Source organism: Hydra vulgaris, chromosome 10, assembly GCF_038396675.1.
Source record: "Hydra vulgaris chromosome 10, alternate assembly HydraT2T_AEP".
NCBI classification, from domain to species: domain Eukaryota; kingdom Metazoa; phylum Cnidaria; class Hydrozoa; order Anthoathecata; family Hydridae; genus Hydra; species Hydra vulgaris.
Window position 1 is genome coordinate 37,366,216 of NC_088929.1, and position 27,939 is coordinate 37,394,154.

The following is a 27,939-nucleotide window of genomic DNA, read 5'->3' on the forward strand; positions in this document are numbered from 1 at the left end:
AAATTCAAATATCAACAAAAGTGAGAACATAAACAAGGATAATTAAAAATAATAAAGTCCTATTTTTTCAAATCATTGATTACCCTTAAATATGCTATTGCCTTAAGGTATTAGAGTGAGACTCTTAATAATGATGTCAGAATCATATTTTAGTTTTGACAATCAATCAGTAATGTATTTTTGGAGGAAGTTCTTACATTCATTGATGACTACAAAAAGTTATTTATCTAAGTAATACCAGACCAAGTAATACCCTGTAAGTAATACCATACCAAGACTCAATATAAAAAAAGGACGCTATGAACTTAGTTTTAGAGTCTACAGTATTAAATAATAGAAATGTTAACATTAGCAGATTAAATAGTAAATAGTACCATGCTATGTAAATCATTTTTTAGTTTTTGAGTCTGAAAAATTTTGTATAATAAACTAGCATTATTAAATAGATAATTTTGAAAGAGAATATTTTTAAAAGCCTTGTTCTGAGAAAAGTTCAGATTGTTTAAGATTTGATTTTAAACTTGATTAAAATCTGGCATGCTTATTTAAGGTGAGACTAAATATGTTTAACTATAGCTAATGTTCTTATTGATCAACATAACTTAGTTGTTGAGTATGTGTAATGAATCTCAAAAGAAAAGGTTTGTTTACACAAAAACTCAAGGTTGTTCAACTTTTTTTAAAGCAGTTAGTATTTCTCCATCAACATAAAAATTCCACTGTCCGTAATGATTTTGATGTTTTTATTTTATAAACTGCTATTTTTTATAATTTTTTTTGTAAGTAAAACAACATAAAATATAGCCAAATTATGCTTTGTGTACATAAATAGAATCTTTAGTTATTAGTAGATTATTAGTAATTTTGATAGCAAAATGATTGGTGGAAACAATAATATAAGTGTTATGTCTATTAATGTATAGTAAAAAAAGCAGAGGCTCAAGGATGGTTTCCTGAGGGATTTCTAAAGTTACAGATATGGTAGTGAGGATATTTTATTAATAGTTATGTAAATGTAAAGTTAATAATGAGTGATTATGGTAGAGTGCATCAGGCAATCCTGTGGTGTTTTAGGTATGTAGAGCTGATGATTAGGTGTCAATACATGTAATTACATTGTTGTTGAACTTTGTTATTTGTATTAATTAGTTGTTATTTGACATGGATATATTTTATTCAAATCAAATAGTGTTATATATTGTCGAAGAAAAAGTTTTCATATTGGCTATAACTTTTATGTCATTTACAAAAAAAATTTTAATTAGAGAAAATTTATTAGATTTTTTTTTTTTTTAATATTTTTAAATGAAAATAGGTTTTTTACTTTATTTTAGTTTCAAGTATCTTTTTCATTAAAATTGATTAAAACTTCATATTTATTATGAATAAAGATGTTAACAGAGTTCTATGGCAGCCAAATCAGAAATTAAAGTATCTAACAAACATTTTTTGTTTTCAAAATCATTTGAACAAAAAGTTTCACTTAAAATTAGGTAGGTTTTGAGAAAAAAATGTTGTTTTTTTTTCGAACATTTTTTACTTAATTATTCCTTAAAATGGTAATCTCTTCATAAAGATTTTCAAGTTTCTTAAATTTAAAAAATAATTTTTTTAAGCATCCTAAAGTATTTATTTTAGTTATAATTTACTTTGAGATATTTACAAGCTTTACATTTTGTTTCTGTAAAAGTATTGTTTATAGAGTATCTGTGCCTCACTTCCTAATTGTTTGTTTTCTAAGTAAACAAGTTTTGACAGTTTAGGTATAGTACTATAATTTTTACTAGACATGTATACTCGACTATATGTTTCTTTTGTATGATATGTATATCCTAACCTTTTATAATGCTAATACAGATAATTTAATTGTTTAATATAATATACAATTATTAATATTAATTATATATATAATTTAATGGTTTGTGTTATTAAAATTTTTCACATTTTTAGATTGCTATAATGATTTATGGAATTGGTCTGTTGATAATTATGAGGTCTTTTGGGAAGAGTTCTGGAGTTTTTCTGGTATTCTTTATTCAAAGAATTATATTCAGGTATGCTCTATATAGGAAAATTTTTTTAATTACACTATTTAACATCACTAATTGTGTGTATTAGTGAGATAGTGATAGAAAGATAAAATTTATTAATTGGCAAGTAAGGATGTGAGCAGATAGCATCTATGTATGAAAATTGTTTTTACAAAATTTTTATTATTATATAAGTGTTAAATTTGTTAATTTCTTTTTTAGTTGTTTAACTTGGGTTTAATAAAAGTGGTGGGTCCAGTTGATAAGTAAATAAATGATAAAAAAAATTCATGAATAATAATCTACTCTATATTTAAGTTCAATAAATAATAGGGAAGGTTTGTTTTGTACTTTTTAAAAAAGTTTCACATGCTGTGCCCTACAGTTTTTTTACAAGGAGAAGATTTTTTTGAGCTCTTTCCTCATTTAAAATAGGAATTTTTTTTGCCACATTAAAAATAGCACTAACAAAAATTACACTTATTACTAAAAGTTGCACTTAGAAACCACAAAATATATCTTGTTAAACAAGAAAACAATTTTTTCCTAAAAATAAGAAAGCAAAAAAAAAAGCAAAAAGAAAGTTTCGCTTTTTACTTCAGTTTTAGTTTTTGCCTTTTAACTACTATTTTTAATTATAAAACAATTTATCATGCTAAATACACCATATGCTATATAATACAGGACAGCAGCAACCAATGGTAGGAGAAGAAGGGAAGCAGAATATAATCCCCAACAGTTATGCGTAAAATCGTGAAAATTATCTGACGAATGTTAGATTATTAGCTCAATTAAAACCATTACCCTTTTTTCATTTTTCTTTTAAATTTAATATTTTAAAAATAAAGCAAACAGCACACTCACTTTTTCATCCAAATTTAACACACAACACCCAATTATACAGCGTTGTATTCTGATCAATAGTTTAAGGTTAATAAAATTATTTAGGTTTCAAAATATTCTCAGCTCAACAGGTGCAAAATATTACTGAAAAAAATAATAAATTTTTTACAACAATTTATTTTTGGCTTGGGTAAAATAAAAGACTTAAAATAACCTAATATAACAGGTGTGTACTTTTTAATTATTAGTATTATAATTTTTCTTATTATAAAATCAAAATTGACTATAAAATCTGGGAATATTGGCATTATAAAATTAGGGAAATAAGAGAAAGTTTAGAACAATAAATAAATATCATAATCTTTTTCAGAATTAAACTTTCTATTTTACTTTTTTGTTTTCGTAATGCTAAACCAAGCCTATTCTGTAAAGAATAAACTTTTTTTTAAACTTCAGAAATGAGCTTTACAGCACGCTCAACTGACTGTATAATACAAAGTCCTAGCCAAACACACTAGGATCTGGTTTGCATTCAATCATATTACAAAGTTCTAGTTTCTTGGCAGAACAATTCATGAACTAATTTCATGAATTGTTCTGCCAAGTTTTTGTTTAAGACTGGCATACAGCCCAGTGACATTTGTATTATCCAAAACAATTCCCAACAAAGACTTAACACTGTTGTAATGTGTTAACACTTCATAAGCAGACAGTGCTAAGTTGTCTCAAGTACCAGTTAAATTTTCTCTGTACATATTCCTCTTTCATTACTTCTGATTCTACTGTAAAACTGATGAATCTTTTTGAGTGATTTTTTTTACTTACTAAATGTTCTTACTGTTGCCATTTTCTTACAGGACTAAAAAAATATGATCAGGTTTAGGCTCAAATTACCAATTTTAAGTTAATATTTAAAAAAAAAAAAAAAACTAAATAGGAAGCTGAAAAAAAAATTCTTCTGATTTGATTTTGTTAGATTCGAACTTTGACTTGCTTTTCTATTTAGTAGCTGATTAATTAGGATAACTTGAAATTAAAAACTTTATCATTAATCTCATAGTAAAATAGAGTTGAAATAGAATGTATGTTGCAATGAAATGAAAAAATTCACTAGAATTTACAAACTAAGTTTTATCGAATTTCCATAATACGTTTAACAATCTATGTGAAAATAAAAAACTATAAAAACTTTCTTTCTCTAATATTTTTTCTGCATATATTATGTAGAGAAAAGCACTTTTTCTTGCAGTTTTTATTTCTGTTAAAAAATGTTTTAATCTATAGTTTATGATTTTAGTTTAAGAAATTTTTATATAGGTTGTGGATGTTAGAGAAAAAATATCAGATATTCCTAGATGGTTTAATGGAAGTGCATTAAATTATGCTGAAAACTTACTTTCTAGAGGAAAAGATGACGATGTTGCTCTTTTCTTAGCTGGTCGGTAAATTATTAATCAGAAAATTTTTTATACTTTCTAACATGAATATTTTAGATAATTATATATATATATATATTTTTTTTTTTTACTTGTTTGTAATGTTTTTTGTTTGTTGTTTTTTTAACAAAGTTTGTTATCTGAATTATATTAACTATGAGGTTGCAATAACTTTAGGTGAGGGGCTACCACTAAGACAAATAACATATTTTGAACTGAAAGCTAAAGTTGCTAAGATTTCTGCTGCTATGCAGCGTTTAGGTGTTCAGACAGGAGACCGAGTTGTTGGTAAGCAGTAATGTTTATTAATTTTTTAAATCATTGTTTTTAACTAATAAATAAACAATTGAAATTTCTTTTTAAAAATTTGAATAATTTAAAATCAAAATGATTTTGATCATGCATTAAATAAAGATCTTTTGTGTTCAAGTGCGATTACTATATAGTGAATAAACTATTCAATTTTTTTTAAATCTTTATACAATTCATCTAATTATGTTTAGAGATGTGCCAGGTACACATCTCGTATCTGGGGACCTGGTATTTCAGTAGTTTTCCTGGGTTTTCTGAACTGGCCATTTCATTGCCATAATTGTCACTGAGTATACTAATTGACATTTTTGACAGATATAGACTTTTAGGTTGTAACTATTTGCTTTAGTTGTTTTTTTTAAAATAGTTTAGAAACATTATTATTAGTGTTATTTTTAGTTTGCATTAAATTTCTTGATAACTTCAAGATTATGTCACAGATTCAATTCAATTTTGTAAAAGTCTTATAAGCTTCTTCTTTTGACATTCTTTTTCACATATTCTTCTTCGAGACATTTTACTTTTGTAAATTTGACATTTGGTTTTTCGTGAAACTTTTAATAACTGTAAAGATTAAGTCTAAACTAGAGAAGAAAAAAAGATTTAATAATTGCTGTCTTGTGCTTTGTTTTAAAAGCTTTAGTAGCTACCATTTTAATAATTCAGCAGTGCCATGTGCAAAATTAAAATCAGCAGCATTTAAATACCAAGATAAACAATATGAAAATAACTTGATGGAACATTTTAAAATGCTACAAAAAAAGCAAAAGCTTCTTTCTTAGAGCTTAGGAACAAAATAAAAGTTACTTAAACCTTATGATTTAATTATTTTTTAATTATTGATTAGTATATTTATATTTATTATAATTATTTATTATTGCATTAAAACCTTATTCTTTAATGTTTACAAAATTATCTATATTATCAATATAAATATATATTTCAAAAGCTTTGTTAAAACCCATTGATAGGTAATCAAAACCATTGTTAGTCAGATACCCAAAATCAGAAATCAGCTGGTTCCAACACTTTTCCAATATTGTTCAACATTTCTAGCATCCCAAGCAAGGACCATGGTTGGCTTACTCAAGCAAACATTCTTCTCTAATGAAACATACCTGTGGTGTTTTTGGTGATGTTGGACCACATAGTTTTACTACATTTGGAGTTTCCCCTTTTATATTATTACTTCATCAAAAACGAACATCATTGTTATTGAAAGAGTTCAGCAAAATATGAGCAACATTTCTCACAAAATAAAATTGTTTTGATACAAAGACAGGCACATTAAAATAGACATATTAAAATATCTTGTTACCATGCTTTTGAGGATAGTTTAATCAAAAGTTTATGTTTCCCTGAAAATTTAGGTCTTAATAAACTTAATATACATCTTTTATACACGTTCAAAACACTTTCTAACAAACCACAAACAAACATTTCAAAGAGATCGACTCAATTTCTACAATCTTAGTCATCACTTTTTTTATAATTGTAAAATTTTTACTTGAAGTTGTTGTACACACTAATTTTTGAATTTAATCAAACCCTAATATGTTGGTCACAAGTCAAAATAAAATACTGACCTCATAGTGACTGCATTCTTTTATTTTTCCATAGTCTTTCATTCTTCTTTTTTTTTTCCTTTTTTTTTTTGTTGTAAATAATGAGTTAAGTCATGTTTGCTGATTTTTTAACATTATATTGAGCAATTTAACATTTACAACATTTACCTTAAAACTATTTGGTATACAATTATTCTGAATTACAAAAAATGCACATTAAAATATTCTGAATTACAAAAAATACACATTAAAATATTTTGAATTACAAAAAATTCACATTTAAAGATTCTGAATTACAAAAAATTCACATTTAAAGATTCTGAATTACAAAAAATGCAAAAGTTATAGTAATAGTTGGGAATTTTTTTGTAATTTTTCTTAATGTTTTTGAATTATGATTTTTAGAATTATGTTAGTTATTAAATGAGCGCAACATAAATTATTATCTGGTGCACTTATTGTTATATGCTTCCATGGTTTAAATTAGTTGGAATTTTACATTAGGTTACATTCCTAACTGTGAATTTGCCGTAACTGCAATGTTAGCAACAACAAGTCTTGGTGCAATATGGAGCTCAACTTCGCCAGAGTTTGGAGTTTCAGTAAACACTTAATAAAATTATTTGATCTTTAAGATTCTTATTACTTTTCTTTTTTTTTTTTTAATGTTTTTTTAACTTTAGGGTGTCTTAGATCGGTTTCAACAGATTTTCCCTAAAGTGATTTTCTCTGTAGATAGTGTCATATATAATGGTAAAAAACACGATCACTTAAAAAAGCTTCAAAGTGTGGTTGACGGTATTACTTTGTTTAGTAATGAATAATTTTCATATATAAGTTCAAAATTATATATTAACTAACATTTTGAATTATATTATTTGTGGTTTAAGGGTTGCATTGTCTTGAGAAAGTAGTTTTATGTTCATATATCAATTCTGAAGCAGAAACAGACATATCTAAAATTAATAAGTGGTTGGTTTTTATATTTGTAAATAAATTTTAGTTATCGTTTTTATCTTTATAACTTATTGAAAAGGTGATTCGTATTATTATTTAAAATTTTAAATTTATATTATTTATTATATATTTATAATTAGGTTTTTATATAATAAAGCATATACACAAAATAAATGTGAAAGAAGAAAAACTACTAAAATAAAATAATCAATTTTTATTTAGAATCAATTAATAATTTAATTAATCAATACAAGATAAAATATTTATAAAAAATTAATTTATTCCTGCTGTCAACTAATAAAATTTCGAGCTTTTGCTTTGGTGGTACCCATAAGCACGCAGAATATCAATCAAAATTGTTTGATGCTTTTTTAAATGACTTTTTCAAATCTTTATTTGTTTTGCAAAGTTTTTTTGTTTTTTTTTATTTTTCCTTTAGTAATTATCCAGTACTTTTTTAATAGCTCTCGATTCTGGGCAGTTTAGAGATTTGCTGTTTTAGGCAAAACTTTCACATCATTTTGTTTATATCACTCCATAGCCAATGTACTATAAAGAATTAAAACTAAATCAGACTAGAACACAGGATGCAACAAATAGACGTGTATACAGGCTTTATTATCTTAAATCTTTTAGCTACAATTATATTTTATATTGAATAATAGTTTTATCTTTGGTGTTTGCAATGTCTGTGACATATTCAATGCAATTATTATTTGAATTATATATGTACAATAGGGATGTGACTTTTTGGTAACTCCAGTTTCCAATATAAAAAACAGATGAACTTTGTTTTGAAAGTAACTGAAAAGTCATTGGTTTTATTTAATTTTTGAAAAAGGTCACTCACCATGACCCTTGATTACACACTGGCTCCCATATATCATTGAACTTTTTTTTCTTCAAAAGTATATCAACCTGAATCTCAAAAGAACCAGAATTTCATAGAGATTTTAGAAATAATAATGGTTTCAAATAAAAATGAATTGCTTAAATTTTATTCACAAAAAACAACAATTTTTATCTAAAAATTGAAAAGGTCGTTTTTTATGACACTTTGTTTGCATTTTTTTTGTTTTAATGTTTTAATAGAAAAGATTATGAATTTTGAAGATTATGAAATTACATCCCTAATGTAAACCAGACCTAGTAGAAGGCAGGTACATTGGGTGATTTTCACAGGTGCCAAGGCTTCGAAGGCATCAAATTTTCATAGAATACTTTTTTCCTCTGAAAATATAAATACATATAATTTATAAGAATGATTATATAAAAATTAATATACTTATTTTATATAAAAATAAATATATATCAATTTATAATAAGAACTTTAACTCAAAGAAATATTTTTTTAATTTTCTTATAGTGTATATATGTTCAATTTTAAAAATTTATTAATTAATTAAGAATAAATCATGCATGTGCATTTCTGCTAACCAATCATTGACATTGTTTAGAAGTATTGTTTTTGAAAAGTACTATTTTCAAGATAAATTGCTTATTTAAAAAAATTTGTACTAAAATACATTACAAAATACATTATTAAGGTGAAAAATTTTTGGAATGTCTAGCGTCAAGCCTTTGTACAACAAGGCATTGGCATCAATAGACTTTAGTTTAAAGAGTTTAATTTTTTTTGTTTTATTTTGTTTTACTTTGTATGTTTAAAGTCAAATCTTGATGTTTAATCAGATGTTTAAATTCAAATGAGATTTTCAAAGTCAAATGTTCATAAACAAAAAAATATTCAATTCCAGAAATAGTAATGAGCATATATTGTTCTACTTGGAAATAAACATAAAAATTTTTAATGTTCACCAAATTTACTCATATATATATATTAACAAACATTTTTTATTACAAGTTTCTAATGTAAATTATAGGCATTTAAATCTCATCCAAAAGTTTTAATTTGAAAAAGGGTTCGGTAAAATACCTCAGCTCACAGAACTAATATGTTACCAGCAATAGGAGGACATGGGTTATTTTGTTAGATAAATATTAAAAAATGTAATCAAAGACACATTTTTTTAACCACAAAGTTACAAACAAATTGATAATCATAATAAAACAAATTATTACTTGATAACAGATGAAGTTGGTTTAAAAGTATAACAGGTGAAGTTGGTTTAAAATTTATAAATAAGATTAAAGTGAAACTGAAAGTGTGCTTACTAGTATGATTGTAAGCATAGTATATAATAGATAGTAAGTAACTAGACAAACATACTTACTACAGGCGGTCATCTACTGTTGACCAGCTTTGAAAGATTTAAATGTCTTGCTGCCTCTTAACATATCAATACCAATATTAATTTAATGGGGACTAATGCATCTAAGAGTTATTGAAATTGAAAAAGCATTGAAATTTTTCTACATATATTATATATGCAGAGTATATAAGTACATATATAATATATTAGCAGAAATGTATGATAGTTATGTATTTATATATTTTGTACTTTTTTTTACAGTGTATTTCTTTCAAAGTTTATTGAAGACATTCCTGATGATCAAAAATTGGAATTTCAGCAACTGCCTTTTAGTCATCCTGCATTCATCATGTATTCATCTGGTACTACTGGACCCCCTAAGTGTATGGTACATTCAGCTGGTGTAAGCATAATTTGTTCAATTTATGCATTTGTACTAATGTTTGAAGCAACTATGCGTTTTTTTTTTGTTTTTTGTTTACATTAGTAGAAAATGATTGATACATTTTATAACAGGGTATTAAGAAAAATATGGACTGACTTTAACTGACTTTTAAATGCTACAAGCTAAATATTTTTTATTAACTTTTGTATTCATTTTAAAGCTTATTTAATTCTCTATAAGTTAAATTACATGTGTTTAAATAATATTTAAAAATTAGGATAAAAATGGTTTCCAAGCATAAAAAGATAAGAAAACAGATTTACAAGTTTTATTAAAATAATAAATTGCAGAATAATAAATTTACCGTAGATCACTTTGATCTGAAGAAATTTCATGAAGCACTATATATGATATAATCAAAAGTGCTGAGAACAATTCTGGACACAAAAGAGTGCAAGAAAAGGATCATATGGTCAAAATCATGACTCCCCAATGTCATCAAGCATTTAAAAAACATGTTTGATCACATTGATCAGAATTCAATAAGGCAAGCTGGTTGAAATTTGAATGCACTCATTTCGCCTATTATTAAAGCTCTTGGCCTGTACACTGACATCAAAACCTTTACAAAACATGGTATACTTAGCTGATAAAAGAGCCAAAAAGAGTGAATCAAGACCAACTTTGATTGATCAAGACCAACATTGTCTTTATCACAATTTTCAGGAAAAAAAGTCATCCTTGACAATGAGTCTTATTACACACTGTCACACTCAACAAACCAAATGGCAGACTCTGGCGAGTGTTAATTATTTAAAAATTAGAGCAAATTTGATTCTAAGGTGTTTGGCTAGGTGGTTTTGACAAAGGAGTTTCTGAGCTTTTTTTTTGTCTCTGGTGGCCTTATAGTCAACAAAGCTATCTGTAAAGAGGATTTTATCAAAGAGAGATTAATGCTGTTCATCAATGGTTATCATGTTGATGACAATTGTGTATTTTGACCAAAAGTGTTATCACATTATGCCAAAACAGAGATTGACTGCTTTGAAACTCATGACATCAATTTTGTCAAAAAAGTTGAAAATCTGCCAGCTTTGTCAAAGTGTTGCCCTATTGTCAAATAACTTTTGCGTTTTTTGAAATGCAATGTGTATGAGTGGAAAACAAAAGACATAGAGCAACTATAAACCAAAATAAAACTGTCTGAAAAAATTGCCCTTGACCTTTTAATTCGACTTTTTGGGTTAACAAGTCTTTTCAGTTCAACTCCTCTTAGAGTTAAATCCAAAGAAAAAGACTGATTGAAGTCAAATCTAATTAAAATAAAAAACTAAAAACTCTATTTAATGATATTTTTATTTAATCTCTAGCTAAGCAAGTATTTGCTGTTAAAAGTCAGTTCAGATTTTTAGTAACTGCCCAATTATTAATAAATACCATAATAATAATGGTTTTTTTAAGGGCACTTTGATTCAACACTTAAAGGAACACATGCTACATGGCAATATGTCATCAAGAGATATTATTATGTATTATACAACGGTAATTTTTACTTAAGAAGTTCACTTTTTTAATTTTATTTCACATCTTATTTTTTGTTTATAAACTTTTAAAAACTATTAATTAATTAATAATGATTTTAATTGTGAAATTTTAAAAAAGTAGTTATAAATTAGTAGAAAATCACTTAACAAAACTTTTTCTCATTTAACACTGTGTTTCATCAATAAAGACTCATCAGAAATGAAGGATCAAATTAATAAAACTTCAATTTATACCAAAAATTAAATTACAGGAAGTTGCAAATGTCTTAAACTACTGTAAATTTTCGCACATTTTTGGAATTTGCTGACACTATTATAGAAAGAGTTCTTTAGAAATGATTACTTATGCTTTTTTTAAAAAATATTTTTTAAAAGGGGGATTTAATGTAACAATTATTTGAGCTCATTTATTTTTATAGAAGAAAATAATGCTTCATTAAACAAAAAAGAAATAAAAAAACTGCAGAAAATTGTAATAATAAACAAAAAAACAATTTTCCAATGAGTGGAAGTTGTTTATCAAAAAATGTGTTATATAAATGTGTTGTTTCCTCTAAGAATGTACCTGATAAACAACATATTGGTATAACAGAGGGTGAATGGAAAAAACGTTTTGCCAATCATAAGCAATCTTTTTAAAAATAAAAAGTATTCAAAAAACACCATGCTGTCAAAATATATATGGGAATTAAAAGGTAAAAATATTGATGATTTTATACTGAATTGGTCCATCCTTAAAACAGCGCCTGCATATAATAATATTTCCAAAAAATGCATACTATGCCTACAAGAAAATTTGAAATAATTACTCATGCAAACCGAGAATGCTTATTAAACAAAAAATGTGAATTAATTTCTAAATGTAGTCACAAAAATAAGTTTCTTCTAAAAAACTATGAAAATAAATGAGCTCAAATAATAGTTAAATTAAATCCCCCTTTTGAAAAATATTTTTAAAAAAAAACATAAGTAATCATTTCTAAAGAATTCGTTTTATAATAGTGTCAGCAAATTCCAAAAATGTGTGTAAATTTACAGTAGTTAAGACATTTGCAACTTCCAGTAATTTAATTTTTGGTATAAATTGAAGTTTTATTAATTTGATCATTCATTTCTGATGAGTCTTTATTGATGAAACACGGTGTTAAATGAGAAAAAGTTTTGTTAAGTGATTTTATACAAATTTATATTTATATATATATATATATATATATATATATATATATATATATATATATATATACACACACACAACTGATTATAGGTATCTAAGGGCGCAATTTCCTTATATATTTTATATGCTTTAGTTCTAAACATGCGTACTTTAACTTTTCAAGAAAGGAAAAAAAAGGTTAATGAAAAAAGCGATAGCTGCCACAACCCAAACCTTTAATCAATGCAGCTGCGTTTCATAAAAGTTTAAAAAAAAATCATAATTTAACAAAAAATATTAAGAAAAAAATTATAATCAAAACATTTTGTAAAAATTCATACTTTTTATTTTTAGTTAAAAAAATGCCATTTTTTAGGCAGTTAAATCTATAACAGTAATTTTTGATGATTGTTTGCAGGTTGATAATAGTTTTTGAAACTTTCATATAATTTTGCTTTTATATAATTTATTTGAAAAAAAAAATTTTGAGAATTTTTTTATTGGTTTTTATTGATACCTATCTAATGTTAAAGAACTTGAGCGACCCCTCAAAATATTTTTTATTTAAAAACTTTTCAAATCCAGTATTATTTGATTATATAGAACACATTTAGGGTTAGAAAGCAGACATTTTTAAAAATTGTTTTTCAAAAAAAGGTTCTCCCTAATAAACGCTATAGTTGATAATATTTCAAATAACATAAACTTTTTTTAAAAAAATGCTTTAATTTAATGATTTTTTAAAGTTTATTTTTGCATTAATAGATAATTAAAAATAAAAAAATACTTTGATTAAAATGCTTTGATAAAAATAATAAAAACGCCAAGGTGGACAATGTGGACCACGTTTAAGTTTTTAAATCTTTGGTTTCAAGAAAAGATTGTTTGTCCGAAGAAAATTCTTTGAATGTATTATAAAATAGTGTTTATTATTAGCTGTGAAACATATTGAATGTAGTGTTAAGGTGTAGGACTGCTTTAATTGGAATACCACATGTGGAATTTTATTTGGTTATTTTTGAAAAGTCATGCTGTACATTCAGAAAGTTGGGTTAATGGTAAGCTATTTATTTATTTTTAGAAGAAACTGAATGCTTATATCCAAAACATATTCTACAGAACATTGTTTAAGTTATTTTACTGATTTCAAGAATGATCAAATATTGAATAAAATGATTTGGCCTCCCAAATCACCACATCTCTCTCCTATTGGATTTTTTTGGGATGAATTAAAAGTAATGTCTAATGGCAAAAGATGTGGAACAAACTTATTAGTGAATGGAATAAAATTGACTTTGACAAATTGGATAAGTCATGAAGTAGAATGCCAAGAATATGTAAAGCAGTTATTGTTGCAATGGTTGATTAAATAGGCAAGTGAATTATAAAATAATTTAATGGGACTTTTATTAATTTAATAGGACTTTTTTTTAATTTGGGACTTCCTATTTATTAAGTTTATAAAAAGAAAGATAACATATAAGTCAGGTTTTGTTTTCAGTGTTTCTTCCAACAGTAAGTAAAACTTTGATATCCTATGTTAAAAAGAATAACCATTTGAATAATTAAGGACGATAGTGTGTGTTTGTATATATATATATATATATATATATATATATATATATATATATATATATATATATATATATATATATATATATATATATATATATATGTATATATATATATATATGTATATATATATGTATATATATATATATATATATATATATATATATATATATATATATATATATATATATATATATATTTGTTTGACGAGATAAAGTAAAAATACTAAAAAGTCATGTGTTAGCAATCACAGTTAAATAATTACAGCATGTAATTATTTTTTACTTTATCTTGTCAAACAAATATATAAAGCATATCATATATTGAGCGCTCTTGCTGAAGAAATACAGAAAATAAAGTAGATTTAGTTACTATTTACTACTGCCCCAACCCAAACCCTAGTTTATATAGCGGTACCACCTTGCATGTATGTACTGAAGCCCTTGTCAGCAGGGTATTTCAGTATGGTGTCAAATTGCTCACCTAAACACGCAGTATAAGTTTTATATAGTGATCGACCAAAATAGGAAATATGTGAAAACCAAATTGAGCGGAAATTTTGGGTTTAATAATTCAATACCAAAAACCAAAACCTAGGTATCACTAAACGTTTTTATTTACATTTTATTTACATAAAATTGCAGACTGGATGGATGATGTGGAACTGGTTAGTTTCAGCATTAGCTCTTGGTTCATCCGTTGTTTGCTATGATGGATCTCCTTTGATGCCAACCCCAAATGTACTATGGGATCTTGTTGATGAAATTAAGTATGTTTTCCTCTTCTTTTTTTTCTTTGCCACTTTTTAAATAATACTATGGTACAAAAAAAGTTTTGACTTTTACTCAAACATTCAGAATAACAATTCTTGGGACAGGAGCCAGATGGATAGAAGCATTAGAAGAAAAGTCTATACACCCAAGTTTGAACTTTTTTTTTACAATGTTTTATTTCAGAATGGATCAGAATTATGTGATTTCGTGTTTTGGTTTTTATTTTTAGTTATTTTTTTTTTGTAGTCAAAACTCACAACTTGGAGTCACTTCACACTATACTATCAACAGGATCACCTCTGAAGCATTCAAGTTATGATTATGTATATCAATCCATAAAAAATAATGTTCTGCTTGGTTCAATTACAGGTATGTTTAGAATTTTTTTTATCCTAGGAATATATTCAAGGGATATATAAACTAAAATTAACGTTATTATGGCTATTATCATTTATCTCCATTATCATTCTTACAGTTTTATAAACTTCAGTTTTATAGGTTTCTGTTCAACTGACAACTGTAAAGCATGTACACGAAATAAATGTGAAAGAATAAAAAAGTCATTTTTTTTAGTTGTTGTATTAATATATATTTATAATATTATATTAGTAATTTGTTTACAACATGTTACTGTTTCAAAAAAAATGTTTTAGTTTTCACATTTAACCTAAAATTAGTTTTAAAAATAACAATAGAAGACGTTAAAGAAAAAAGTATGTACAAATATTTGGAAAATCCAAATAGAAGCTACAATTCAATAGCTTGCAATATAATAATAGGTTGCAAGTACTTTCCTATACCATTTGTCGTGTTGTTTAATATTTTTCCCAAACAAAATTGATCAAACACAAATCTGGTGGTGGAAGAAAGGAGGTTTTTCAAGATATTAAACAGTTTAGAAAACCTTGGTCAACAGTTTTAGCATTAAAGATACGCATTTTCTTAAGTGCATAACTATTCTGAAACTTGAAAAAAAGTGTAACAACCCACTGCAGAAAGTTGCATGACAATTTTATTCCTAAAAATGTATGTGTTATTGAAGATAATGAAACTTATATCAAGTACAATCATCAGCAAATTCTGGTCTCTTATATTTCCAAATATAGAGGAAAAGCAGAAAAGAAATTTAAATGCACAAAACATGATAAGTTTGCTAAAAAAAATCTTGATTTGACAAGCTATTTGCAGGTGCGGCAAAAAACCAGCACCCTATCTTTCTGAGTTTACACTTTCTGGTAAAGTATATTTTAAAGAATGTTTACAAAAACTTCTATTACCTCTCATTAAATTACACTATACTAGACTGTGTTCTGACCTAATTTTTTAAACATCTTCACTTCCAACAAGGCTGCAAGCAACTACTATTAGAGTTGGAAGTTACTGGAAGAGAAAAGATGAAGTTTATAAAACAAGATAACAATTAACAGACAACCATTTTTAAGATTACTATTCTTTAAATGCAAAATTTATTTTGAAAACAAATAGTTATTTGCCTATTTATTTATTCTATTAAAGTTTGTTAATAATAGTATAAAAATAATTGATAATTAAATATAAAATATTAAATTAAGTATAAAATTAAATTAATTCCTCAAAAACCTTACATAGATTTGAAATCAAAAACACTGAATAGTAGTTTGTTGAGTTATTTAAATTGCCATTTTTATTTTATTTTAAATTGCCATTTAAATTGCCATTTTACTCTTTCTTTTAAAGTTTAAATAAATACTTTTTTTTAAAACTTTAAATAAATAGTTTTAAAGAATTGGAATAGTTTGTAGTTTATTAATTAACTTTTTTTTTTTTCAAATTTGTTCTATTTATTTTTATTAATTTGTGTTTTGGTGATTTTGGCTTTAAAGAGTTTTTTAAATTTTAGCTTTAAAGTACTTTAAATTTTTGCAGCCAACCTCAAAATGCATTGTAAACATAGTTGGACCTTTTGTAATGTTGCTTCTCTTTCTCTTTTCTATAAGTACTATAATGGGCACTGCTCTAAAGAGCTATCATCTCTTGTGCAATCTACTAAATTCATTCTTGTGTTACGCGTCATTCTAATAAGTCTCATCCTTTTACTGTAACTGTTCCTAAGTGCTCTAAAAATTCTTATTCATCCAGTTTTTTTCTTCGAACATCAGTGTTTTGGAATTCGCTTCCTTCATCTTGTTTTCCTGATTCATATAATTTGCAATATTTTAAGTCATCTGTCAATCATTATCTTGCTCTATAAACTTCATCTTTTCTCTTCCAACTCCAATAGTAGTTGCTTGCAGCCTTGTTGGAAGTGAAGATGTTGAGAAAAAAAATTAAATTGTGCATTAGTAACAATCAAAGTGTGCATTCTAATCCAAAACTCTTTACGCTTGGTCAAGATTAAGTGATTCTATGTAGAGTTATCTTCAACTTACTTCTCTAAGACCTAAGTTTGTATGGTTCGGTTATGGAGAAGTAACTTATGGATTAAACAGATACAATATTGATTTTTTTAAATTTTACAAAATTTTTAAAATGATTGTCTCTTCCTGATTATTCCTGGTCTTATTTCTCTTGGTCTCAAGACCACTGTAGGCTGGTTTTAGAAATACAAAATTGAATAATTATATATTTTGGATTTTATTTTTTTTGATTTTTTACTTTGCAATAAATTATAAGCTCCCAATAAATTTTATTTTTATAAAAAGTGTATAGATTTTCATAAAACAATTTTATAGGAGGTACAGATATCATATCTTGTTTTGCTGGGCAGAATCCTGTAATACCTGTGCATAGAGGAGAAATACAGTGCAAAAATCTTGCAATGGCTATTTATAGTTGGAATGAAAATGGTATTCTTTTAGAATTTTATTTTGTTTATTTAAATTTGCAATTATTAACAAAATATAACTTTTGATTTTATCTCTTTTATTAAGTTTTTTTAAGTATCTTAAATTAATTTTATATCTCATATTAATTTTATATCTTTCGTATTAATTTTATATCTTCTGTATTAACTTTATCTCTTTCATTTAATTTATCTTCTATATTGATTTTATGTACTTTATTAATTTTCTCTCTTGTTTATTTTATCTTAAATTTATCTCATTTACTAATTTTACTTTTTTATTAAATTTTAATCTTTATTTATTTTTAATTCTAATTTTGAGCCATATATTTTACTGTTTTTTTTTTCATTTGAATTTTGGGATTTCTTTGTTTCTTGTTTTTTTTTCATCTCGTTAATTTTACCTATAAATTCTTTCATAGTTTTTACTTTGCTTATACTAAATTTTTTATTTATTTCACTTGGCCTTTTCTGAAAACGAATATTTAAAATTTTTTAAAACAAGTTTTTATATTAACTTAAAAACTCAGTTGAGCTAGTTTCTACATTACTATAAGAATATAATATTCTTATAGCAATGTAGAAACTTGCTTAATTGAGTTTTTAACTAATTATAAAAATATTGAAATTTGTTTTAAGAAAATATAAAAATTTTCTGAATATTTTTGCTAAAGTAATCTGTAAAATTGATATATTGTTTAATTTTATAATAAAATATTTATTTAATTACAATTATATATCTTTTATTAAAACTTTGCCTCATTTTTGAAAAACTTACATTATAATTTAGGACTATCGGTTGAAGATGCCGCAGGGGAACTAGTTTGCACAAAACCATTTCCTTCTATGCCAACCTTCTTCTGGAATGATACAGATGGAAAGAAGTATAAAAGCTCGTACTTTGACAAGTTCAAAGGTTTCCAAATTTATGAAAATTTAAACTTTATAATAGATGTAACTGCAACTACAAATTACTTTTTGTTACATTAATATATATATATATATATATATATATATATATATATATATATATTATATATATATATATTAGTGTAACAAAAAGCAATTTGTAATTGCCAAGCGTGTCATATCACGCTCGTAAAATTATAATATGTTGTCATCGAGCGTAATTATGCGCGCTCAGGGTTAGGGCCGTGAGAGCGATCTTGAAATTTGAAAATTGCGGAAGACTGTGTTTATTAAAAGCTTTCTATTTGTTATACGACTTTTATTCATCAATGTTTGAAGTAGTATCTACAACAGCGCATTTATACTACTTCAACAATGTAGTTTTTTATACTTCTCAGCTTCTTGTTTTTTATTTGCGCCAGATCGCTATTTTTTTAAACTATTAACGGTAAAAAAAAACACAAGTGCTTAATAAGTTCTTATAATAGTACTGAAGAATAAATTCGTGGCCAAAATTTTTTGCTTTCGTCGTTTTGATATGTATTTAAAACGCTGTTAACTTAATATTTACTATTAACGGTTTTTATATTTCTTAACACTTTTTAATAACTAATTTTTTCGTAAATTAATTAATAATTATTAAATATTTTTTTTTATAATTTCTTATTTAAATAACGTTTTTTTTTATCGTCAAAAAATAAACCTATACTATATACAAAAATAAATTTAAAAAAATCTCCATTATGAAAATTTATTTTTATTATAAACAATGTGTGGAATATCATTAACAATAAATTAAATAAATCTTACTTGGGTTTTTACAAAATTAAAAATATTCAGAAGCTTTAACTTTCTTTTTGTTATTTCCTAATTTTCTTTCCCATTTCATGTGCACATTTTTTATTCACATTGTGTTTCCACGCGCACTTGGTTAAAATAGTTAACATTCCATTATTAAAATTAGCTGTAACGACTTCAAACTGTTCATTAATTATGTTAGTGCAAAATGGAAAATGCTGATAAAACAGTAAAACAGAAACATGCAGAAAGCAAGTGACATAATGCTTATATTTTATATAAGTACTTCATTTTAGGATATAATATAAGGAAGGCAGAGTTTTACTGTTAAATCAACAAGTTTTATCATTACCTAAAAAATTTAATTACAAATATTTTATAAAAAAAACCATATAAAAGGTTATTATTTTTTCCGTCCCAAACTTTTGAATGAGCGTGATTTTATACTCTCGTTATAAGCTGAGCGAGCGTTGTTTATCACACCTAGATGGTTTAAAAATACCATTTACAGGCGTGTTTCATGAGGGCGGCATGATCGCGTCCGCTTCATCACAAGCCCCGTATATATATTTATACAAATTAGTAAAAACACTTGCCTAATTTTGACTTTGACAGGCTGTTTCTCCTTCTGTAGGTTCATCAGGAAGAATGTCTAAATATCAAAAAATTCCTAATTATATAAAAAATACACTTCACAGGAAGTTGGGAATTGTTATAATTAATTATTGAATAATTTTAGTTATTTTATAACCAGGAAGTTACATTAATTACATAAAATTAAAAAATTAGTTTTAAAAAAGAATTCTTTAAAATTAGGATAATTTTAGTTAGGTCATTTGTTTTTATAATAATTTTAAAAGGTATTTATTTCATGTTGCTGCATTTAGAAATTAATTCAGACTTTTTGTTTAGTAAGTTTTCTTGATCCATATGGGTTATAATTTCACATTTTTCTTGCAAACATAGCACACATTTGTTGGGAATATTTTATAGGCAAGTGCAGTTATTAGAACAGACCAGTTTAATTTTAAATTGATATTTTCTTCTTTTAGTTGCCAAATATATTTTGACAGCATTGTCTCCTTTGCCTATTTTTTATGCTTAAAAGATTGTTTGTGGTTGGTATTTTTAACTATTAACACTTTTTAACTATTATTAACTCTTCTAAATGTGTATATGCTCTTAGTATATATATATATATATATATATATATATATATATATATATATATATATATATATATATATATATATATATATATATATATATATATATATATATATATATATATATATATATATATATATATATATATATATGTATATGTATATATATGCATGTATGTATATCTACTATAGCATATTTATACAAGCACTTGTTCACTTGATTTGCTTATCTAAATCAATACGGCTTTTTCAGAAAAAGTATAAAAAAACAAAGAATAATGAATGAGAAGATTGCTGCCTTATACCAAACCCTTGGTCGATATAGCAGCACTCCGCTGCGAGTCAGGCTATTTGTCAGTCGATGTATGTACTGAAGCCCCCGGCAGCAGGCTATTTTAGTATAACATCACACTGCTTACCTAAATCAGCAGTATAAGATAGATAGTATAAGATATATATATATATATATATATATATGTATATATATATATATATATATATATATATATATATATATATGTATATATATATATATATATATATATATATATATATATATATATATATATATATATATATATATATATATATATATATATATATATATATATATATATATATATAGTATAGTATAGTACAGTATAGTAGTACAGCAGCATAAGATAGACAGTATAAGATATATATGTATGTATATATATATATATATATATATATATATATATATATATATATATATATATATATATATAATTATTATTAATTATTATTATTATTATTGTTATTACTATTATTATTAATAATATAATTTATTAATTATTAGAATTATTAATTATATACCAAATTAGTGTATTAGTTTATCTATAAATTGATATAAGTAAGATGTTTTTTTTTCAGAGTTCAAAAAGAAAGTGTGGCGATACTAATTACTAACAAAATAATGAATATGTATTATTATTTTTTATAAAAAAAAAACCCACCAAACTATCAAGTATGGTGGTTTTGAGGGAAAGAAATATTAAAAATATTCCTTTCCCTCAAATTAAAATTAAAAGTTGGACAATAATATTATGATAGTTTAAATAAAAAGTTTTTTTAGGGGTCCTCTATTTTTTTTTTAGACATTTGTTGCATAATTTTAACTAATGGTAGATATGGATTCATTCTTGTAGCTAAGTGCTGGTTTATTTATAATGCTTTGTATTTTTAAGTATTAGTAGTGCCAAATTTATAATCAGTATCACATTTTGCATTTTCTACTAGTTGTAATAGTTGTAGGTTCATACTCTAATTAAATATTATTAATGAAAATATTATTATTATAATAACTAAAATATTATTATTTTTTCTGCTACTATTAAACAATCAGCAAAAAAAGTATAATTTTCAGTTGGTTAAATTTTTAAATGAAAAAAATAGAAAAAAGGATTTTAAGTAGGAAAAAAGATCTTTAACTGAATGAAATAACTTATATTTGTATATATGGTTCTTTAATTTAAAACAATCTAGTATTCCATTTGAATTTAATTTTCTTTAAAAAGAGCATATATATTTAATGTAATAATTTATCAAAGATGTAACATTTTGGATTGGTTCAAAAATTTAACATGTAAATAGTTAAACCAATAAAAAAAGTTTTAAAATCATTTTTTGTGATACTGAAATCAATTGCACAGTTTCAGTCTTCAAGACAAAATCTTGTTATTACTATTTTTTTTTTTTAAATACGGAAAATGTCAGGAGAATGTTAAGACTTTCTACCAATAAAGTTTACTTTTTATATAACAAAATTTTATTTAAAATTTTTTTTTTTTGTTATTCACCTCCTCAAGCCCGAGAAGGCCACTACAGAAGGAGGCTACTCAATAGTGGTTATAGCCCTCTCTCAACTCTATAACTCTGAAACACGAACCTTGACAAACAAGGCCGCTGCGCGGAGAAACAAGTTGAGCGCGGTACTACTAGGGACGTGGTGGTATATATATATATATATATATATATATATATATATATATATATATATATATATATATATATATATATATATATATATATATATATATATATATATATATATATTTTATTTTTTTATTTTTCAAACATCTTCGCTTCCAACAAGGCTGCAGGCAGCCACTAATTAAAGTTGGAAGTTACTGAAAGAAAAAAGATGAAGATTGTAGAGCAAGATAATGATTGGCAGACGACTTAAAGTATTGCAAATTATATGAATCAGGAAAGCAAGATGAAGGGAGCGAATTCCAAAGAGCTGATGTTCGAGGAAAAAAACTAGACGAATAAGTATTTTTGGAGCACTTAGGAACAGTCACAGAAAAAGGATGACACTTAATTAAATGATGAGTAACACGAGAATGAATTTTAGTAGATGGCACAAATACTATAATGGGCACTGCTCTTTAGAGCAGTGCCCATTATAGTATTTGTAGAAAAGAGAAAGAGAAGCAACATTACGACGATGTGACAACGGTTGGAGGTTGGCTGCAAGAGCAGGTCCAACTATGTTTACAATGCGTTTTTGCACCTTGTCTAAAAGAGAAAGGGCATCATTAGAAGAACCACCCCAGATATGGCAACAGTATTCCATACAAGGCCGGATTTGAGATTTATAGAGATAGAGAATAGAATCCGAAGTAAGAAAGTGACGAGCTTGATAAAAAGATACAACCTTAGCAGATGCTAATTTTGCAACTAATTTGTAATTTTGGAAGTAAGAGTTAATCCTAGAAGATGAAGAGTAGATGACTCATCAAGTACATCACCGTTCATTGATATAGGAAGATCTAAATTATTGCAATAGCGATTGGCTGAAAAAAATTGAGTTTTATCTGAATTAAAGTTCACCAGCCACTGTAAACCCCATGCTGTAGCAGAAGTGAGATCCTTTTCAAGCTCAAATGCCCCCTCCAAGCAATCAGAGAGTGTTGGTTTCTTATCATGACAAGAATAAATGGTAGTATCATCAGCAAACAATGCCACTTTAGATGTGAGAATATCTGGAAGATCGTTAATGTAAATTAAAAAGAGTATAAGGCGAAGGATAGAACCTTGAGGAACCCCTGAAGTTATAGAATAAGAAGAAGAGTGCTGTCCATCGAGGACAACTTTTATAATACAAGTGGAAAGGAAGGATTCAATAATCTTAAAGATGTTGCCGGATACATCATAAGAAGAAAACTTATGGAGAAGACTAGCATGCCAAACTTTATCAAAAGCTTTTGAAATGTCAAGAGCGATGGCCTTAACCTCTCCACCTTTATCTAATGCACAATAAAACCTATCAGTTATTACTGTTTGCAAATCAGCTGTAGAACGAGAAGATCGAAATCCATATTGATGGTCAGAAAGAAGTTATTAGATTCAAGATGAGAAATTAAGTGTTTGTTAATTAAAGACTCAAAAACCTTGCTTATGATAGGAAGAAGACTAATGGGACGGTAGTTGGATGAATCAGATCGCTCTCCAGAATTTTTGAAGATAGGGATAACAGATGCCGCTTTCCAGCAGGCTGGAAAACAAGACTCTGATAAACATTTATTGAAAAGTTTTGAGAGTTTAGACGATAGCTCCAGAGAACACTTCTGCAAGACAATAACAGGTATGTTGTCCGGGCCACAAGCTGTAGAAGAATCTAGGCAGAAAATCACTTTAGATACAGAAGCTGGAGTGATACGAATGTCTAGCAATGGATCAACCTGTTTGTTGGCAATATCAGGTAGAATGCAACTAGTGGAATTAAGAGATGAATTGATGAAAAGTTTTTAGCAAACAATTCAGCTTTGTCTTTAGGTGAGGTGACAAAGTCTAAACCATTCAAGAGAGGTGGAATTAAAGATTTGCCCTATTATTAATACTATTAAAGATTCTCTAGAAGTCACGAGAGCCTAATTTTTGAGATGATATACGAGATTTCATGACCTGAGAATAGAGGGTTTTGGCGTTAGACAAAACCTTTTTACAATTATTTCTAGCAGTAATAAACAGACGTCTGTTTTCTGGAGAATAGTTTTGCTGATAAATATGGAATTAACGGTTTCAATTGGCAATCGCAGCAGCACAGTGTGAGTAAAACCATGGAGGAGAGTGAGGCTTGACCTGGAATTGTCGAGAGGGAACAAGAGATTCCATTCCAAATCCTATTTGAGTTAGGAATTGAGAAAGGCAAAAGTTGTGGGCTTTAATGCCTGCTGAATCACTGACACTAGAGCCAAGCCATTCAGAGTGGTGAGCATTAAAGTCACCGACAACAACAATATTAGCTGATAGATAAAGAGAGAGGGCTTGGTCAATATGATCAGAAATAACATCAAAAAGAGTGCAATCTTGAGATGAAGGAGAGCGATATAGAACAAAGAGAAAGGCAATAGAGTGAAGTGGTGCTAAACGAAAGCACATGAAAGAATAGTCTGTGGATTCAAATCTAGTTTCATGACAAATGGGTGAGTTCTTACGAATGTAAATGCCCAGGCCAAGCATGTGACTATTGGAGTCTTTACGAATTAAAGGAAGATAACTATCAACACTAAGATCACAAGATGAGACAGCTGAACTCAAATTAGTCTCACAAAGAGCAAGTAGGTCTGGTGAACTTTGCAAGAGATAAGACTCAACAGAAGAAAAGTTACTTTGAAGACCACGAACATTAGTGAATGATGGGTTTAGAGAACTTGGTGATGATAATGGTTTTTTGTGTTTTATAGTTTTTGTGACTTTATTCATTTTTAAATTAGATTGATGAACTTGACTCAAAGCATAGGTAGTACTCAGAACACTGTTTAATAGCCCAAGCAATTGCCTCATTACTACTAATAAACCCTAAGCTGTAACAAAGGGCTCCAAATGTGGCCTCCGCAATGCACACCAAAAGTACAAACAGGGACACCATCCATGCGCAACATGGCACTGTTAATACTTTGATATTTTTCAGCTGTTGATGGAATCAGCCTCTCTGAGAGCTACCACAGAGTTTGGGAAACCTGGCAACCAGCCGGCCTCAGAACCATAAAACTGAGTTTTAGAGCTGTACCCTCATTAGGAGATAATAGAATGAGTTGCCTAGTCATAAAAACAGAGACACAAGCAAAACCCATGCCTTGAGTCATGAAGATCCAACATTCAACATCCTAAACTGGAAACAATGTATTAAAAATACATCTGCGCCAGCCTAATAGATGAAGAAGGGGTGCGAGGCTGGTCAACAGATTGAATTTGTTTACCCCTTAAGTCTTTGCCTAGGAGGCGTTCTACAAGACAGTAGCCAGGTGCATTTAACATCTGCCCAAGATGAGTATTTTTATCGAGACACCATCTCTAGCCTTTACTCAACCAAGAGCCCTAAGGCAGGGGGTGTTTTAAGTCAGAGTTGGCTTCTCCTAGCCTAAAAAGGCGTATCCTACAAGGCAGCAGGACATGAAGCAGATTGTACTGGGTTACATGTTACCAGTAGCAGGATAACCCGATCTGACTTATATATATATATATAAGACATATATATAAAAAAATATATATATTATAATATATATAATATATATATTAAAATATATATATACTATATATATTATAAATGATATATTAGCTTTATATCTGTTTAGAAAATGAATTAGAACAAAGATTTTTTTAAATATATCTAACTTGCTATCTGTTTTTAGACTAAAGTTATATAAATTTTATAAACTTTCTGTATGTTACTTGACGTAAAGTTGTATTAGGTTTAGCATTTTTGTTGTTGCTGAAAAAAGTAAATTTTAGGTGCTCACTTAATTTTTTTTTTAATTGTCTGTATTTTTCAAAAAAACTTAGCTCCTTTTGTTAAGTAACACTCCTTGCACACTTAGTTAACATTCCATTTAGTATTAGCTATTTAACAAAGTTAAATAGCTAATACTAAATGATTGATTTCAAAATGGTTGAACAATAAGGTATATTATTAATGAAGTTAATTTAAAATTTATATATATAGTTAAATTTATGTTTATTACAGAAATTATATATATGGTTATATTTATGTTTATTACAGAAATAAAAACTTTGTTTATCTTTTTTTTTTCTTCTTTTTCTGAAAAAAAATGTAGGCTTTTCACACTTGAAAGGTGCAAAATATATTAAGACAGTGCCAGTAAAATTATGTGATAAAGTATAAATATAGATATAAATTACATTTAGTAGTTCATATTGAATTTGAATGTAGCCCAAAATTGTTATCCAAATATGTTATATGGCCTGAAAATTGTCTAAATTAGCTCTTGTAAAATTTAAACATTTTTATTTTAAGGTGTTTTTGTAAATGCTTGCAAGAGACTTTTAAACTTTAACGAGTAATAATGCTTAATCAGAAAATAGTTTTTAACCAATAGCTTTTAGTCTACTAGAAATAGTGTTGAATATGCTATTTTATTATCATTTTTTAGTTTTTTTGATATTTTTATTCCTGTTGAGTATTTTTTTCATTACTAATTATTAAATGATTTTTTTTTAGGCGTTTGGACACATGGAGATTATTGTATAATTAATAGTGTCACTGGAGGTATTGTTATGCTAGGAAGAAGGTTGGTTTTAATTGGAACATTTTTTAAAAAATAAATTTTTTTTAAATTATTATTAGCTTTTGATAATTTTAAAATAAATATTTTAGTGATGGCGTATTAAATCCTAGTGGTGTGAGGTTTGGTAGTGCTGAAATATACAATATCATCACAAAAAAGAAGTTTCCTCTAATAAGTGACACTTTATGCATTGGCCAGGAAACTGGTAATGGAGAGCGTGTAGTTCTGTTCATAAAAATGGAGACTGGAATGAGGTTTGGTATATTAATCAAACACCTATAAGTGTAAAAATATGTGGCGATATTGAAAATGTGAAAATTTATTTTTGTTTGTTTTTTTAAATAAAGGTTGGGAGATGAACTGGTCAACCAAATTCGCTTTTTAATTCGTTCAGAATTATCTGTGCGTCATGTACCAGAAAAAATATTGCAAATAGCTGACATACCTTACACAGTTAGCGGTAAAAAGGTTGAAGTTGCTGTTAAAAAAATTCTCAATGGTGAAGATGTTAAGCAGAGAGGAACTTTAATAAATCCTGAATCACTTGATTTGTACTATAATATTACCGAACTTCGGATTTAAAGCTAAATTTTTTATTAGAGCTCAATTTAAATATTTGAAAAATTCAAAATATAATAAAGCTTGTAAAATGTTTAAGTTTTTTAATTTAATTTATTATTCAAACAGTTTTTAAAATTTTAAGCTTTTGAAACATATTTGTTCACTTAGTCACTAGTTTGCCTGGTTATTAGTTTAGTTATAAATTACTGTTTACTTTGTGTTTACTTAGTGTTTACTTAACTGTTTTTAATCTTTTTAGTTAAAAGTTACTTATACTAGTTTAGATTTAAGGAGAACATTTTTTTTTCACTATAAATGCATGACTTTATTGTTGAAAAGTTACATAA

The 27,939-nt window shown here is 26.4% G+C and overlaps 1 protein-coding gene across 1 annotated transcript; it reads left to right on the top strand.

Moving 5' to 3' along the window:
- On the top strand, window positions 1-27,757 carry LOC100215976 (acetoacetyl-CoA synthetase). Its single transcript, XM_065807928.1, has 18 exons — window positions 1-256; window positions 1,335-1,493; window positions 1,951-2,054; window positions 4,191-4,311; window positions 4,487-4,597; window positions 6,691-6,788; window positions 6,870-6,984; window positions 7,077-7,158; window positions 9,618-9,759; window positions 11,203-11,283; window positions 14,655-14,779; window positions 14,868-14,932; window positions 15,030-15,152; window positions 17,495-17,608; window positions 18,395-18,520; window positions 26,965-27,034; window positions 27,121-27,285; window positions 27,379-27,757. The coding sequence occupies exons 2-18, from the start codon at window positions 1,382-1,384 to the stop codon at window positions 27,611-27,613; spliced, it is 1,989 nt and encodes a 662-aa protein (XP_065664000.1). The 5' UTR covers window positions 1-256; window positions 1,335-1,381; the 3' UTR covers window positions 27,614-27,757.
- Window positions 27,758-27,939: the final 182 nt, after the last annotated feature.